An 11,604-nucleotide genomic window follows, 5' to 3' on the forward strand; every position below is an offset into this window, starting at 1 on the left:
TAACTAGAGCTCGAAACTCCCAACCGCTCCCGCACCCCAGGAGCTGCAGCGCCCAACACCTTGCCCGCCCGAAGGAATCACCCAATAAATGAATTTGAAGGGAAGAGCAAAGCACAAAGGCTTTAATGGTGAAGGGGCCGGCGGTGGGGAGGGTAGGCGCAGGCGGTGGGGGCCCGCGAAGCCCTGGGATCAAAGTGTGTGGAGGTCATGACTACGCCGGCTCAGCTTCTCCGGGTCATCGGATGCCATGAGGGAGAAGTCGCGGAAGATGTCCAGATACGTTTCGTCTCCTGAGGGGAGGGAGGAAGGGCTGGTAGGCCGGGTGGCTGGGCCCTAGTACGGAGAAGCACAATAGGGACAGCCCGGCCTGGTAAGAGCACGCGCTTCCAGCGTGGGTGGAGGGGACATCTGCGCGTTAGGGCAGCGCCCTCGCCTATGCTTTGCTGTTTCAAGGACCTGGCGCGTTGGATGATGAACCAGGACAAATATTGACATATTTGTTGAATAAAAATGTAATTAATCAATGAAGTTAGGCACAGGGGGTTGGGGACAGGTCACCAGGGGCCAAAAGCACAGAGTAACAATGGGGGGGGGGTTGTGTGTGTGTGTGTGTATTTAAGGGTATTTTACCAGTAACAATGGGTGTGTGTGTGTGTGTGTGTGTGTGTGTTTAAGGGTACTTTACCAGCCTGGCCCTGGGCGGCTTCAGCTTCTCTCATTTTTGCCAACCGTAGCCTGAAGGGGAGGGAATTAAGGCATGAATAACCCTTTCCCCACTACTTGCCCCCCCCCACTTCCCATCCTTTGAGCTGCTTTGTTTCATTCATCTGTTTTCGCAGGGTCTAGTGCTTAAAAGATGCCTGACAACAATGTTGATGAATCACGCCTCTCTCAGAATAAACTCACCTCTCACCTTCCTCGGGCCCCGCCCTCCCTGCTTCCTACTCCACACCTCAAACACTTGAGCATCCTTTCGCTGACGGGTCCAGGAGCTGGCCCCGCCCTGCCCCAGGCTCCGCCTGACACACTGGGGTCTCTGCGTTAGCCCCTCCCCAGATGGATAGGGCAAGCGCTAGCCCCGCCTCTTCAGGCATCCTCACAGAGTGACGATGTCAGCGTTGGCGGTTTCCATGGCGATGGTCAAGGGGTCTCTGCCTTCGGAGTCCCGAGCTCCCAAATCGGCCCCCCGTTTCAGGAATAGGCAGGCCAGCCTGGAGAGGATAGCCACGTTCACTCAGCCCCTCATCCTAGCTGGAGCCTTCCTCCCCAAGGCCATCATCCCTGCCGCCCCTACCCGGTGTGGCCAAGAATGGTTGCGTGGTGGAGTGGGCCCCGACCGTGGTTGTCTGCTTGGTTCACATTTGCCCCGTTCTGGAGGAGAAACTCACAGGCTAGCAGAGAATTCTGCATAGACAAGTAGAAAATGGGGAGAGAGGGTGGCATCTTTAGAGGCAAATTTAAAGATATGTTAGAGTGGTGTCAGTTCAGAGGGTGGGGTATGGGAATCTCAGGCTCTGCTCTACCTCTTTATGTGTATTCATAGACTGAATCCATAGTACAACCTAATGAGGTGTGTTACCCTATTCTACAGATGAGGAAACTGAGGCATAGAGAGCTTCATAACTGTAAGTGCTGAGGCCCTGGATTCAAACCCAGGTTCATCTGCCTCCAAATCTCACACTCTTTGCTACCAATCTCTGTTGGTTATCGTTCCCTATGGGGTGTGGGGAGGGATGAGAGCTGGGACCAAAGTCAGGAGTGAGGAGGAGAGGAGCCCTAGGGTGGGGTGAAGAGGTCGGCAAGATTCTCACAGCAGCTGTGGCCTGGATCAGCGGTGTGGCATTCTCCTGAGCCCCGTTGACCCAGTTGACATCGGCTCCATGGGCGAGAGCATCAGCCATGGTGGGAAGGGATGGAGGATGTCCAGCAGCTCGAAAGAGCAAGGCCCCAGGGTGCAGGCTGCCCAGGTCATCAGAGGTTGGCTCTGTTAGGGGGAACCAGCTGTGAATCTGGGAAGAAGACCCTCAGCACAGCCACCTGATACTATAATGGGATAGATCACTTCTCAATTGTGGGGAGGCCTTCAGGACCAGCGATTGTGGTGGGAGGTGGAGGTGTGTGTGAGTGGATGTGGCTGGGTTCCCTAGGGCATACAGGATAGACAGCATCATTGACCTCTTCTGGTCCAACCACTCTAACTGGCTGGGATGTCACGGGTGATCTGACTTGGTGATGGTCAGTTTCACTTCTCTTGGCTCCTCTCCAGCCAAACTCACATCCTCCTCCTCTGGAGAACCTAGCTCATTCTCCCTGACTCTTCTCCCTTACACAGCCCTCCCTGCCTATTCCCAGCCCCATGATCCTTCCAGTTCTTCACTGCAGTCCCTGAAACTCTCGCCTTGTAAAACCAGTGCCAGTGTCGTCCAGCCCCTGCAGCTTTCTCCAGGGGAAGACCTGGGCCTCAGACTCAGAGCCTCCCCACTGAGCTTGGCATGGTACTGAGCACACGGCAGGTGCTTAATGAATGCCCAGCCAACACTATACCTGGCTTGGATCTGAAGCTTCCTGGCCGGGGCCTGATGTTCCCCGGCTTTGGGGGCACAGGAGGCTGCCCCTTTGGGGGCCCCCGGCCACCTCTTCGCCCTCGAATCTCAGGAAGCTTGGTCAGGAACTTCTTTTCCACATATTTGGCGTGAATCCAGGCCTCCTTCTCTTGCCTGGAGGAGGAGGGTTGGGATGAGGAAGAGGACAGTCTTTCCTCCTCCCATCCCAGACCCTCCTCCCTCCTCTCCCCACAGGGAGGGCAGCCCCAGCCCTTCCTCCCCAGCCTCACCGGGAGCAGCTGGGCCCTGGCTTCTTTACCGCCATGGCCTCCACACGGGCCTCATAGATCTGGTTCATGACCACGTTTCCCAGCTGGCACATGAGCTTCCGTCAGCCCCGGCAGAGGCAGAGACAGCCAGATAGGGTGCAGTTGAGTGTTTGAGCCCTCGGACTCTGCAGCCCCAGCTTCACCCCAACCCCCTCCCCACACTCTCACAGCACCCCAAGTCACCTTCACAAGTTCCGGCTCCCACGAGTCAAGGGTCAGAGACCGGACTTTGGAGAAATGAACTCCAAGGCTCCTGGAGGGCCAGGAGAGAAGTCAGGCCCTCCGTAGGGCAGCAGCCGGGGGAGCTGCTGCTGGTCCTGAAAAGACTTCAGGGCAAAGTGCTGTGTAGGGGTCCTGGCCATGCCCAGGGGAGGTGTCAGGCCAGGAGGCAGCTGGAGCCATGCAGCCTTGAGCCGGATCTGCCACGATCCTGCCTGTTCACCACTCCTTCTCTTCGTCCTTGCCAGCCAATCTCCTTCTCTCCTGGCACTTTGGCCTGGACAACTCTTTCCATGCCATCCCCCTCCCTCCTTCCATCAGGCTGACGTTGGGCGGGGCCCGCGTAGACCTGCTAGGCCTCACAACATCTTCTCTCTCTGCCCTCCTTGGGCCTCCCACCCTCAGCTGCCCTGACCCCACACCCCAACTCTAGTCAAGCCAATAAACTCCTCAGAGTGACCTCCTGCCCTGGCCAGACCAGGACACTGAGGGGCTGGGCCCACCTGGGTTCACCTTGTACCATGTAGGCTGGGCCCCGGCCTGTGTGCAGTGACAGGCAGAATCTGAGAGGAAGCCAGGCCTGGTGGGAAGGGAGGAGCCCGTGTGATGGGCTCTATCTTGCCTCCCCACCCCCATCCCCACTGCTGCTAGAGGGAGCAGGGGCCCATGCTGGGACCTTGGGAAGTGACCTGTGGATGCCGGAGCACTGAATGCAGAGGGTGACTCCAAGGTTGATGCTGGCCCACTCAGGGGCTGGCTCCCGGCAGTCACAGCACTGGGCGTTGCCGTCCACGCTCTGCACCTGGGCTGCCACATGCCCTACTCCGCCAGGCTCCCTTCCCCTGGTGGACCCGCCACTGCCTAGGGTGGCAGCGGAGCCCATGGCCAGGTGTCCTGAGCCCTGGGGGAGACAGGGGAAGAAAGAGTGGCTCTGAGGTCCAGGGGAAGGGAGGTCAGATCTCCCTGGGTAGCCTGGCCCTGCACCCCCATGTTTAGGTACCTGGCCTGGACCCCGGGGGCTACCATCAAGGCGAGCCTGGCTGAAGGCTGTAGCGATGCTGCTCTGCACGGCACTGACCCACAGCTGTACGAGGCGCTCTGTGTCAGCCTGCAGGAGGCAGGACCTGGGCAGGAGGAAGGCCGGAGAACAGGGAGGGGTCTGAGGCCTGGGGAGCCATGGGGCAGGATGGGCAGGCTGATATGCAGCTAGTATTCAGCACGTACCAGTCACACTGAAATAGTTCTGTACCGATTGGCAACAGCCTTCTACATATCCCTCATCCCCCTACACCATTCCTCCAGGCTTCCCCCTGGTAGAGCCACCAAAGATTAAAGCCTAAGGCTGCATAGGGGGCCTCTAGCACCCTGCCCCAGGGATGCCTTTGTGATTGGCCCTACCTTTCCAATAAGACTGAGACGTATCAACCATCACCCCTGGGCATTGCACTCACTTGCTGGGGGACACCACCTCAAAGCAGAACCGCCTTTCTGAGTCGGGACAGAGCTTCACTGTGCAGAGACGCAGGTCATCCACCACCACAGTCACAGGGTCCTGGCAGGGAAAGGAGACCAGGGGGCAGACGTCCAGCCAGCCACAGCAGGGCTGATACCCTCCAAGCCCAGGCATCAGGACCTGGGCCTACCCACCTTGTACTTCTTCTGATAAACCAGTTGGTTGCTCTGAATAGTGAACCAGCGTCTGAAAGAGGTGGAAATAGTTAGGGATAATGGGCAGCTTCAGGATATGGCTGGGGACACGGGCAGCAGAAGTGGTGTCCTTAGCCCCAGCAGGACATGCTGAGAGGAGAGAGACCTGAGCTGACCATCCCGTAAGATGTTCCAGAGGAGGGTGGACAGTGCAGACCTGGACCTCTAAGGAGTGCTATTCACATCTCGAATAACTCAGATTTGATATATTTACAAAAACAACTTTCCAGCAGATAACAGTAAAATGCTTTTTCTAATAAAATAAGTCTATTGCTACAATTTCTTGGCAAATAAAAGTATCTCAGAGAAGGGGCTATTTTCTAATTTATGCAAGATACCATACGGGCTGGCAGTGGCCCTGGAAGGGGAAGGGGTTGAGTCAGAGCAAATGACCACCCTGCTCCGCATCCTGCAATGACTCCCCATTTCCCTCAGAGCAAAACCCAGGCCCTTCTGAAAGCCAGCAAGGCCCATTATGATTCACACCATTAGCTCCAAGTTCACCTACAACCACTTCCTCCTCCCTCCCTCTGTCCACACCCATGGACGCTCTAGGTTCCTCAGGGCCTTGGCACTCGCTTCTCCTTCTGCCTAGAACATTCTTCCCCAGATATCCTTTCAGTCTTCACTCAGAAGTCACCTCTTCACGAGGCCTACACTGACTACCCTATTTAAAGTTGCACCTCCTCCCCAGCTCTCCACATTGCTGGCTTTATTATTTCCCCCCCCCATGGCACTTTTACCTTCTAATATAACATTATAACTTACCTAATTATCATATTATTGTCTGTCTTTGCTGATGGAATGTGAACCCTCTGAAGGAAGGGGGTGTGTCTGTTTTTCCTGGGTGTATTTAACACACTATAACCGTTCAAAAAAATATAATCTGATGGGTTTGGTTGATTGGGATGTCTGCTCCTCACCTGCTCCAGGTCTTAAATGCGTTGCTGGCTCGTTTGAAGAGATGTCCTTCCATGACCAGGCCACCAGACCCCTCCCTTAGGCTTGGCTCTGGCTCCTCCCCACCCAGCTCCTGGAGGCACAAGAGGGTCAAAAGGCAACTGAAGTGGGCAGACACCAAGGCCCCAGGCCCGTCTGCCTCCTGCCTACAGCCTCAGCCCTCACCTTCTGTTTCAGCAACACGTGTCTCTGCTCCATGTCCCTCTTCTCTCGAGCTGAATTCAAGACCAGCCGGTGTAACTGAGCACAGGAGGGGCATCTCAGATGGCCCCGGGCTCCCCCAACTAGATCAGGAGTGTCCTCTCCAAGCCCCTACCCTCCCTCCTCCACCTCCCTGCTGCCTGGAGCACTACCTGGCCACCCAGCTCCTTGCGGTACTGGGCCAGCTGGCTTAGCTCCTCATGGCCCTGCTGGAAATGGGTAGCCTGGGCCTCCACCAAACGCAGCACCTGGGGGACAAGGTGGGCAGGGGGCAGACACCTCTCTCTTTCCCTCTTCCCTCCAACTCTCTATCAGCAGACTCCTCCCCACCCTGCCCTGGCCACTGCAACTCACAAACTCCATGATGTCAAACTTCCTCTTGTCCTCAATCACGTTGATCTGGGAGCCCAAAAGACCTCGGGTCAGTCTTGAAAACACAGACACCCTCCTCCCACTGCACGCCAGGGACTCTTCAGTCTAGAGGTGACTGAGGCCCTGGCACCCCAGGAGGACAGGCTAGGGCAGGCACCTGCAGGGCATAATCCAGTGCCCGTCCTCGGTACCCAGCTCTAGCAATCTTCAAAGCAGCTCCTGCCTCTTCGGCCTCCTGGGCCCGGCGCCTGGGGACTTCTGCATTGTGGATAAGAGCAGCCTCGAGGCTCTCAGCTCCCTTCCAGAAATCCCTGCGAGCCTCTCGGAAGCCTCGGAGACCTCTGGGGTAGGGGGATATCACCGAATCACTGATACACCCGTCTGCCCCCGGCAGAGAAACCCCTGGGGCTCCCTCAGCCTTTCAGCTAGCCTCTGTACAGGCAGAAGTCCAAGGGGATCCTTGGGATGGGGATAACAGTCAGGCTACCAGAATCCCCCAGTCTCACAACTCCTTCATTCAGGGAAGGGGACTGGAGGACTGGTCTCCCTCTCAACTCACTCCTTGACCAGGGTTTGGATTTGCTGCTGCAGTGTGTGCTGGGTGGCATCTAGAAGCTCCTGAGGGGAAGCAGAAATTGGCATGTGGGGCTCAGGACCACAGACGACCTGTTCCCCCTACCACCGGTTACCCCCACTTACTGCATGGCTGTCCAGCTTGTGGCTCAGGCTCTGAGTGAATTTGTCCAGACACTCCTAGGCAAGAAGAGACAGAGAGAGAGAGCACCAGGCGTGGGGTGGGAGGGCCCACACCACCCCCACCCATCCTAGACTCAGCCTGCTGGGCCTGTCTCAGATGGCGCGCTCCCCAGTCTGCCTGGGACCTGCGGACCCCAGACCAACCCTCCCTTCCCACAGGAACTCTCCACATCCCAGACCCCGCCCACCCTGGTTAGGACCCTCCACATACCGCCATCATGGGCTCTGGGGGCCCCAGGTGGGCCAGGTCACAAATGCCAACAATGAAGGCGCGGCTGGCGGCAAGGTAGTGGCGCCCACTCTCCAGGAGGCCATTCCCCAGCTTGAGGAGCTAGGAAGCCACAGGGCAACAGGGAGTCATGCCAGTTGCCACCACTACCCAGTGACACCCCTGCTCCTGTTCTACTTCCTCTTGCCTTTCCCAGGGCTGTGCCCCTCCTTCCCCCACCTCACCTCCGCCTTTCTGCAGCCCAGTCCAGTTTCTAACACACACGTGGTGCTTTCCCAGCTCTGTTTCTTTGCTCCCACTGTTCTGTGCCTGGAACAGAATTCCTCCCAGCCTGTCACCCACGCCAGCATCAGCTTTACCTCCATAACGTCTTTCTCTGCCACTTGCACATGTCTGTCCCTGCCCTGCTCCAGCTGCTTGGAGCCACAGTTTCCCAGAAACTCCATCCTCACACACTGTCTGGCTCACAGGGTGATTACTCTACCTGGTTGGTGTTCAATTCTACACTATTTACTATCTGGAGTTGTCCATCCTATGCTTACTGACCATCCCCTCATAACTATTAATTGCTCAGCAGGCCACAGGGTCAGGGCAAAGATGGCATGTTAGGATGCTTCCAGGGCACATTCTGTCTGGTCCCAGTTACCAACAGGGAGGCTTGATAAACAAGGGCACAAGTGACTGTCCAGAGGAGGATCTCTGGAAGAGCCAGGTGGCTGAGCCAGAAGCCAAAGCGAGCTCTTCTGACCCCTGGCCCTTGTTACCTGCAGGAACTGCACTGCTCCAGAGGTAACACCGTTGGCTCTAGCCTGAGTCAGAATATCTGGGATGGAGTATCTGGGGAGCCCGTGAGCTTGGCCCAGGGAACAGGAAACCACCAGGGAGGTTCTATAAGGAAATCCTGGGCAGCAGAGACTCAGAGAATGTGGGCTCCATAGTGGCTCACTGAACTTTTGTTGAACTGAAAAACACTTTTTAGGGCTAGTGAATGCTTCAGGGAAATACAGTTTGACTTGAAGATGACTGGCAGGGTCAGTAATGGTCAGGAAACTGACCACGATCAAACCTTATCAGGTATCACCATCAGGTGTCCACAGCAAGGTGCTCACAACCCCATTGTGTGGAGCTAGGGGACTGAGGGTTCAGTTTTTTCCTTACCCACCTCACCTTCCCAGATAGATCTGAATAAGGAACTTTCATAAGACGGAACCAGTGACAAACTGATACCTCCATATAATGGAATGGAACTGGTACTCAGTAATGCAAAAGGAACAAGCTATTCATACATGTAACTATTCATAACGAACTGCTAATAACTACTGATCTGCAACAACTTGAATAAAACTCAAGGATGTTATTCTGAGTGGGAAAAAAAAGCCAGTCTTGAAAGGTCACATATTGGTTGATTTCACTTATATTAGAATTTAAAAATGACAAAAGTCTAGAGATCCAAAAAACAGAAGAGTGGTTGTCATGGATAAGGAAGGGAAGGAAGGTATCATGACAAAGGACAATACAAAGGAGTTTCTCTGTGGTGATAGGAGTTTTATATCTTGAATGTGATGCTGGTTATAAGAATCTACACTTGTGACAAAGTGCCACTGAATTATACACAAAGATTTTTTTTAAGAGCATATGGAAAACTGGTAAAATCCAAGTAAAGTCTTTCAACAGTTCATTGTATCATAAAAATATCATCTCCCGGTCTGGGAGCATACTAGAGTTAAATGAGATGCTGTCACTGGGGGAGGCTGGGAGATGAGGACATGGGACCTCTCTGGACTATTTTTGCAACTTCTTGTGAATCTACAATTAACTAAAAATAAAAAGATTAATGAAAAAATATGTATTAATTGGGCACCTACCAACATTCAAGCTATCTATCGTATAGGCACTAGGATTGAGCAAAAACAAAACATAAAAGTCCCTCGTGACAGCTACATTCCAGTGGAGAAAAGTAGACAAAAAAAAAAAATCGACAAGCATGACAGACATGGGTTAAGGAGACCCCTAATGAGTCTCAGCCTTGATAACCCTCCCCTTGTGTGTGGATGAGTGAGGCCTGTGAGCGCATTCTGACAGAAACTGATGGCACCGGGCCAGCACGCACACGGGGCACTTTCCTGCTGGCCTCGGAGAGGCAATCTGCTACCAAGTAAACTGCCTGTGGACAGGGCCCCACGGCAGGGGACTGTGAGTAACCTCTAGGAGATGAGGGCCTCAACCAGGCAATAGCGAGGAAATGAATGCTGCCAACAATCGTGTGAGGCCAGAAGAAAACCCCGAGCTTCAGAGGGGACTGCAGCCTCTGCCGGCACCTTGGCTGCAGCCTCTGGGACTTTGAGCAGAGGACCCGCTCAGCTGTGCCCGACTCCTGACCCACAGCAACTGTAACACATGTGCGTGGTTTAAAGTCACTGGATTTGTAATCATTTGTCAGATGGCAATAGAAAACTAATACAGCAAGTAAACGTGACATGTAAGACTGAGATAAATGCTACATAAAGCCAAGTAAGGGGGATGGGAGTGTGAGGTGTGAGGTGTGTGTGTGTGTGTGTGTGTGTGTGTGTGAGTGAATGCAGGCAGTTTTACACAGTGGCCAGGAAGGCCTTACTGTCTTGTGTTGAAGTGTTTTACCAGTTTGTTTTCCAGGCAGTCTGCGGGCTCCCTGGGGGCAGAAACAGTCTTGCTCTCCCTGCGGCACCCAGAGTCCCGCATAATACAGGGCCCCAGAGCTGACCAAGTAAGTTCACAGGTGAATCTTGCCTTTCAAGATCACAAGCTCCTTCAGGGTACAGAACTGCCTTTGGGCTTCTCTGTAGCCCCCAAGTATCTACCCAACCTGGTTTGTATTCAGTCATCCCCTGCACTCATTCTTGTTCTCCAAGTGTCTCCCTGGCCCCACCCTTCTCATTTTAATTCCCTCCTGGGTCACCTCTCCACTTCAGGATCACCTTTTCCAGCCGCGTCTCCAATTCCGACACTTCAGCTTCCACCAGTTCGATAGAGGCTCTGGGAAAGGAGGGATGGGGTCATAGGAACAGAGCTTGCGTCCATCTGGTCTGTCCACCTCCGCCTGGGCAGCGTCAGCAGGGAGGTGGGGGTTGGGGTTCGGGGATGGAGGATACAGGCAGAAAAAGCTAATGGGTTAAGAACTGCCCACCCAACCTCTCTTGCTTGCTCACTGTACCAGAGCCACTGTGGCCCAGGCCAGAGCAGGAAGGGTAGAAGGAGGGTGGATGTGGTGAGGGCAGGAAGTTGCTAACCGCCCAGAGCAGGTGCTGGGGGAGGGGCAGGGGTCCCTGAGAGAGGGAGGAGGGAATGCCAGCTCTAGGGGTGAGAGAGGCTGGAGAGGCCCCTTCACACATGGATCACAGCACCAGATTTGATAGCAATGGTACTGCTTTGGCCCAGATGCTCCATCTTGTCCCTTTCTGAGACTTACTCCCTGGAAGGACATCTGACTTGGGGAAGGTTGTGGGTACACACTGTGGGGTGTTGGACCTCCCACCCTTTGCCCCCCAGACCTGTGCACACTTACCGGAAGCGGGGCGAGTCCTTAAGACACTCCTCGAAATCCAGCTTGACCGTCATCTCAGCTTGACCGCTCCAGGGCCCTGGGGCCAGGAGGGTGGAGATGCAGGTGGAGGCACTCCCTGCCCCAGGAGGGGTGTTGAGGAGGAGGGAAGAGAGGGTCCTCTGCTGGGTAGAGCCTCTGGGGGGCACGATCTTCTCCCCAAGTGGAAGGGGTGTCCTAGGAGGAGCTCTCACTCCGCACTTCCAGGCTGCGCCGGGAGGGGTAGAGGCGGGGCCTGGGCGGTGGAGAAGGGCCTGAGATCAGAGAAGCCACAGCCCCGCCCTCAGAGGCTATCTGCTGTCACCTTCCTACTGGGGGCCCTGGTCTCTCTCAGCTTCATTCTCCTTCAGTGGTTGAGTTATGGGGACCTGAGAGACACGGGTTCAAATTCTCCTGATTGCGTGACCCTGATTGCTTGACTGACTCCTCAGTTTCCTCATCTGAAAGATGGGGATGATAACTCCTACCTCCCGGGTTGTTGCAAGAATTAAAGACGATACTGTGTGTGTTTGACTGCATCACAGCAACCTCTGTCATCCCACTGCGTTAGGGCCTTCTTGGACTCCTAGGTGCTAGTTGCAGTCCCCCAGACCACTCCAAGCTTTCTTCTCTGCTCTGCCTGCTCGTGGTTTCCTGGGTGTGAACTTCCCCCTCTCCCTCACCTTCTCAAAGACTGCTCAGGCCCAGCATGGCCCCCCCATTCACAGCACC

The 11,604-nt window shown here is 55.0% G+C and overlaps 1 protein-coding gene across 3 annotated transcripts; it reads right to left on the minus strand.

The window, feature by feature from the left end:
• Positions 1 to 101: 101 nt before the first annotated feature.
• On the minus strand, positions 102 to 11,561 carry ACAP1 (ArfGAP with coiled-coil, ankyrin repeat and PH domains 1). Of its 3 annotated transcripts, XM_031676208.2 has the most exons (22): positions 10,858 to 11,561; positions 10,271 to 10,328; positions 7,299 to 7,418; positions 7,031 to 7,084; positions 6,891 to 6,949; positions 6,489 to 6,672; positions 6,314 to 6,358; positions 6,112 to 6,207; positions 5,924 to 5,998; positions 5,722 to 5,831; positions 4,739 to 4,790; positions 4,543 to 4,643; positions 4,092 to 4,215; positions 3,781 to 3,992; positions 3,056 to 3,125; positions 2,834 to 2,928; positions 2,545 to 2,717; positions 1,812 to 1,984; positions 1,295 to 1,404; positions 1,101 to 1,211; positions 686 to 735; positions 102 to 290 (listed from the first exon to the last, which is right to left on the minus strand). In XM_031676208.2, the coding sequence occupies exons 1-22, from the start codon at positions 10,908 to 10,910 to the stop codon at positions 190 to 192; spliced, it is 2,226 nt and encodes a 741-aa protein (XP_031532068.2). In that variant the 5' UTR covers positions 10,911 to 11,561; the 3' UTR covers positions 102 to 189. The 3 variants fall into 3 exon arrangements, 2 of the variants coding, with proteins under 2 accessions (XP_031532068.2, XP_031532069.1); XR_012060239.1 differs by lacking the exon at positions 1,295 to 1,404 and having other exon boundaries at positions 10,858 to 11,019; XM_031676209.2 differs by lacking the exon at positions 10,858 to 11,561 and having other exon boundaries at positions 10,252 to 10,311.
• Positions 11,562 to 11,604: the final 43 nt, after the last annotated feature.

The sequence above is a fragment of the Vicugna pacos genome, chromosome 16 (genome assembly GCF_048564905.1).
Source record: "Vicugna pacos chromosome 16, VicPac4, whole genome shotgun sequence".
In the NCBI taxonomy this organism is placed as follows: Eukaryota; Metazoa; Chordata; class Mammalia; order Artiodactyla; family Camelidae; genus Vicugna; species Vicugna pacos.

Coding starts and splice junctions, on each gene's coding strand:
- ACAP1 (XM_031676208.2), bottom strand. CDS start 10,910: ATGACGGTCAAGCTGGATTTCGAGGAGTGTCTTAAGGACTCGCCCCGC. Junction 6,950..7,030: donor ACAAGCTGGACAGCCATGCA/GTAAGTGGGGGT, acceptor GCTTCCCCTCAG/GAGCTTCTAGATGCCACCCA. Junction 5,832..5,923: donor ACGTGTTGCTGAAACAGAAG/GTGAGGGCTGAG, acceptor TTGTGCCTCCAG/GAGCTGGGTGGGGAGGAGCC.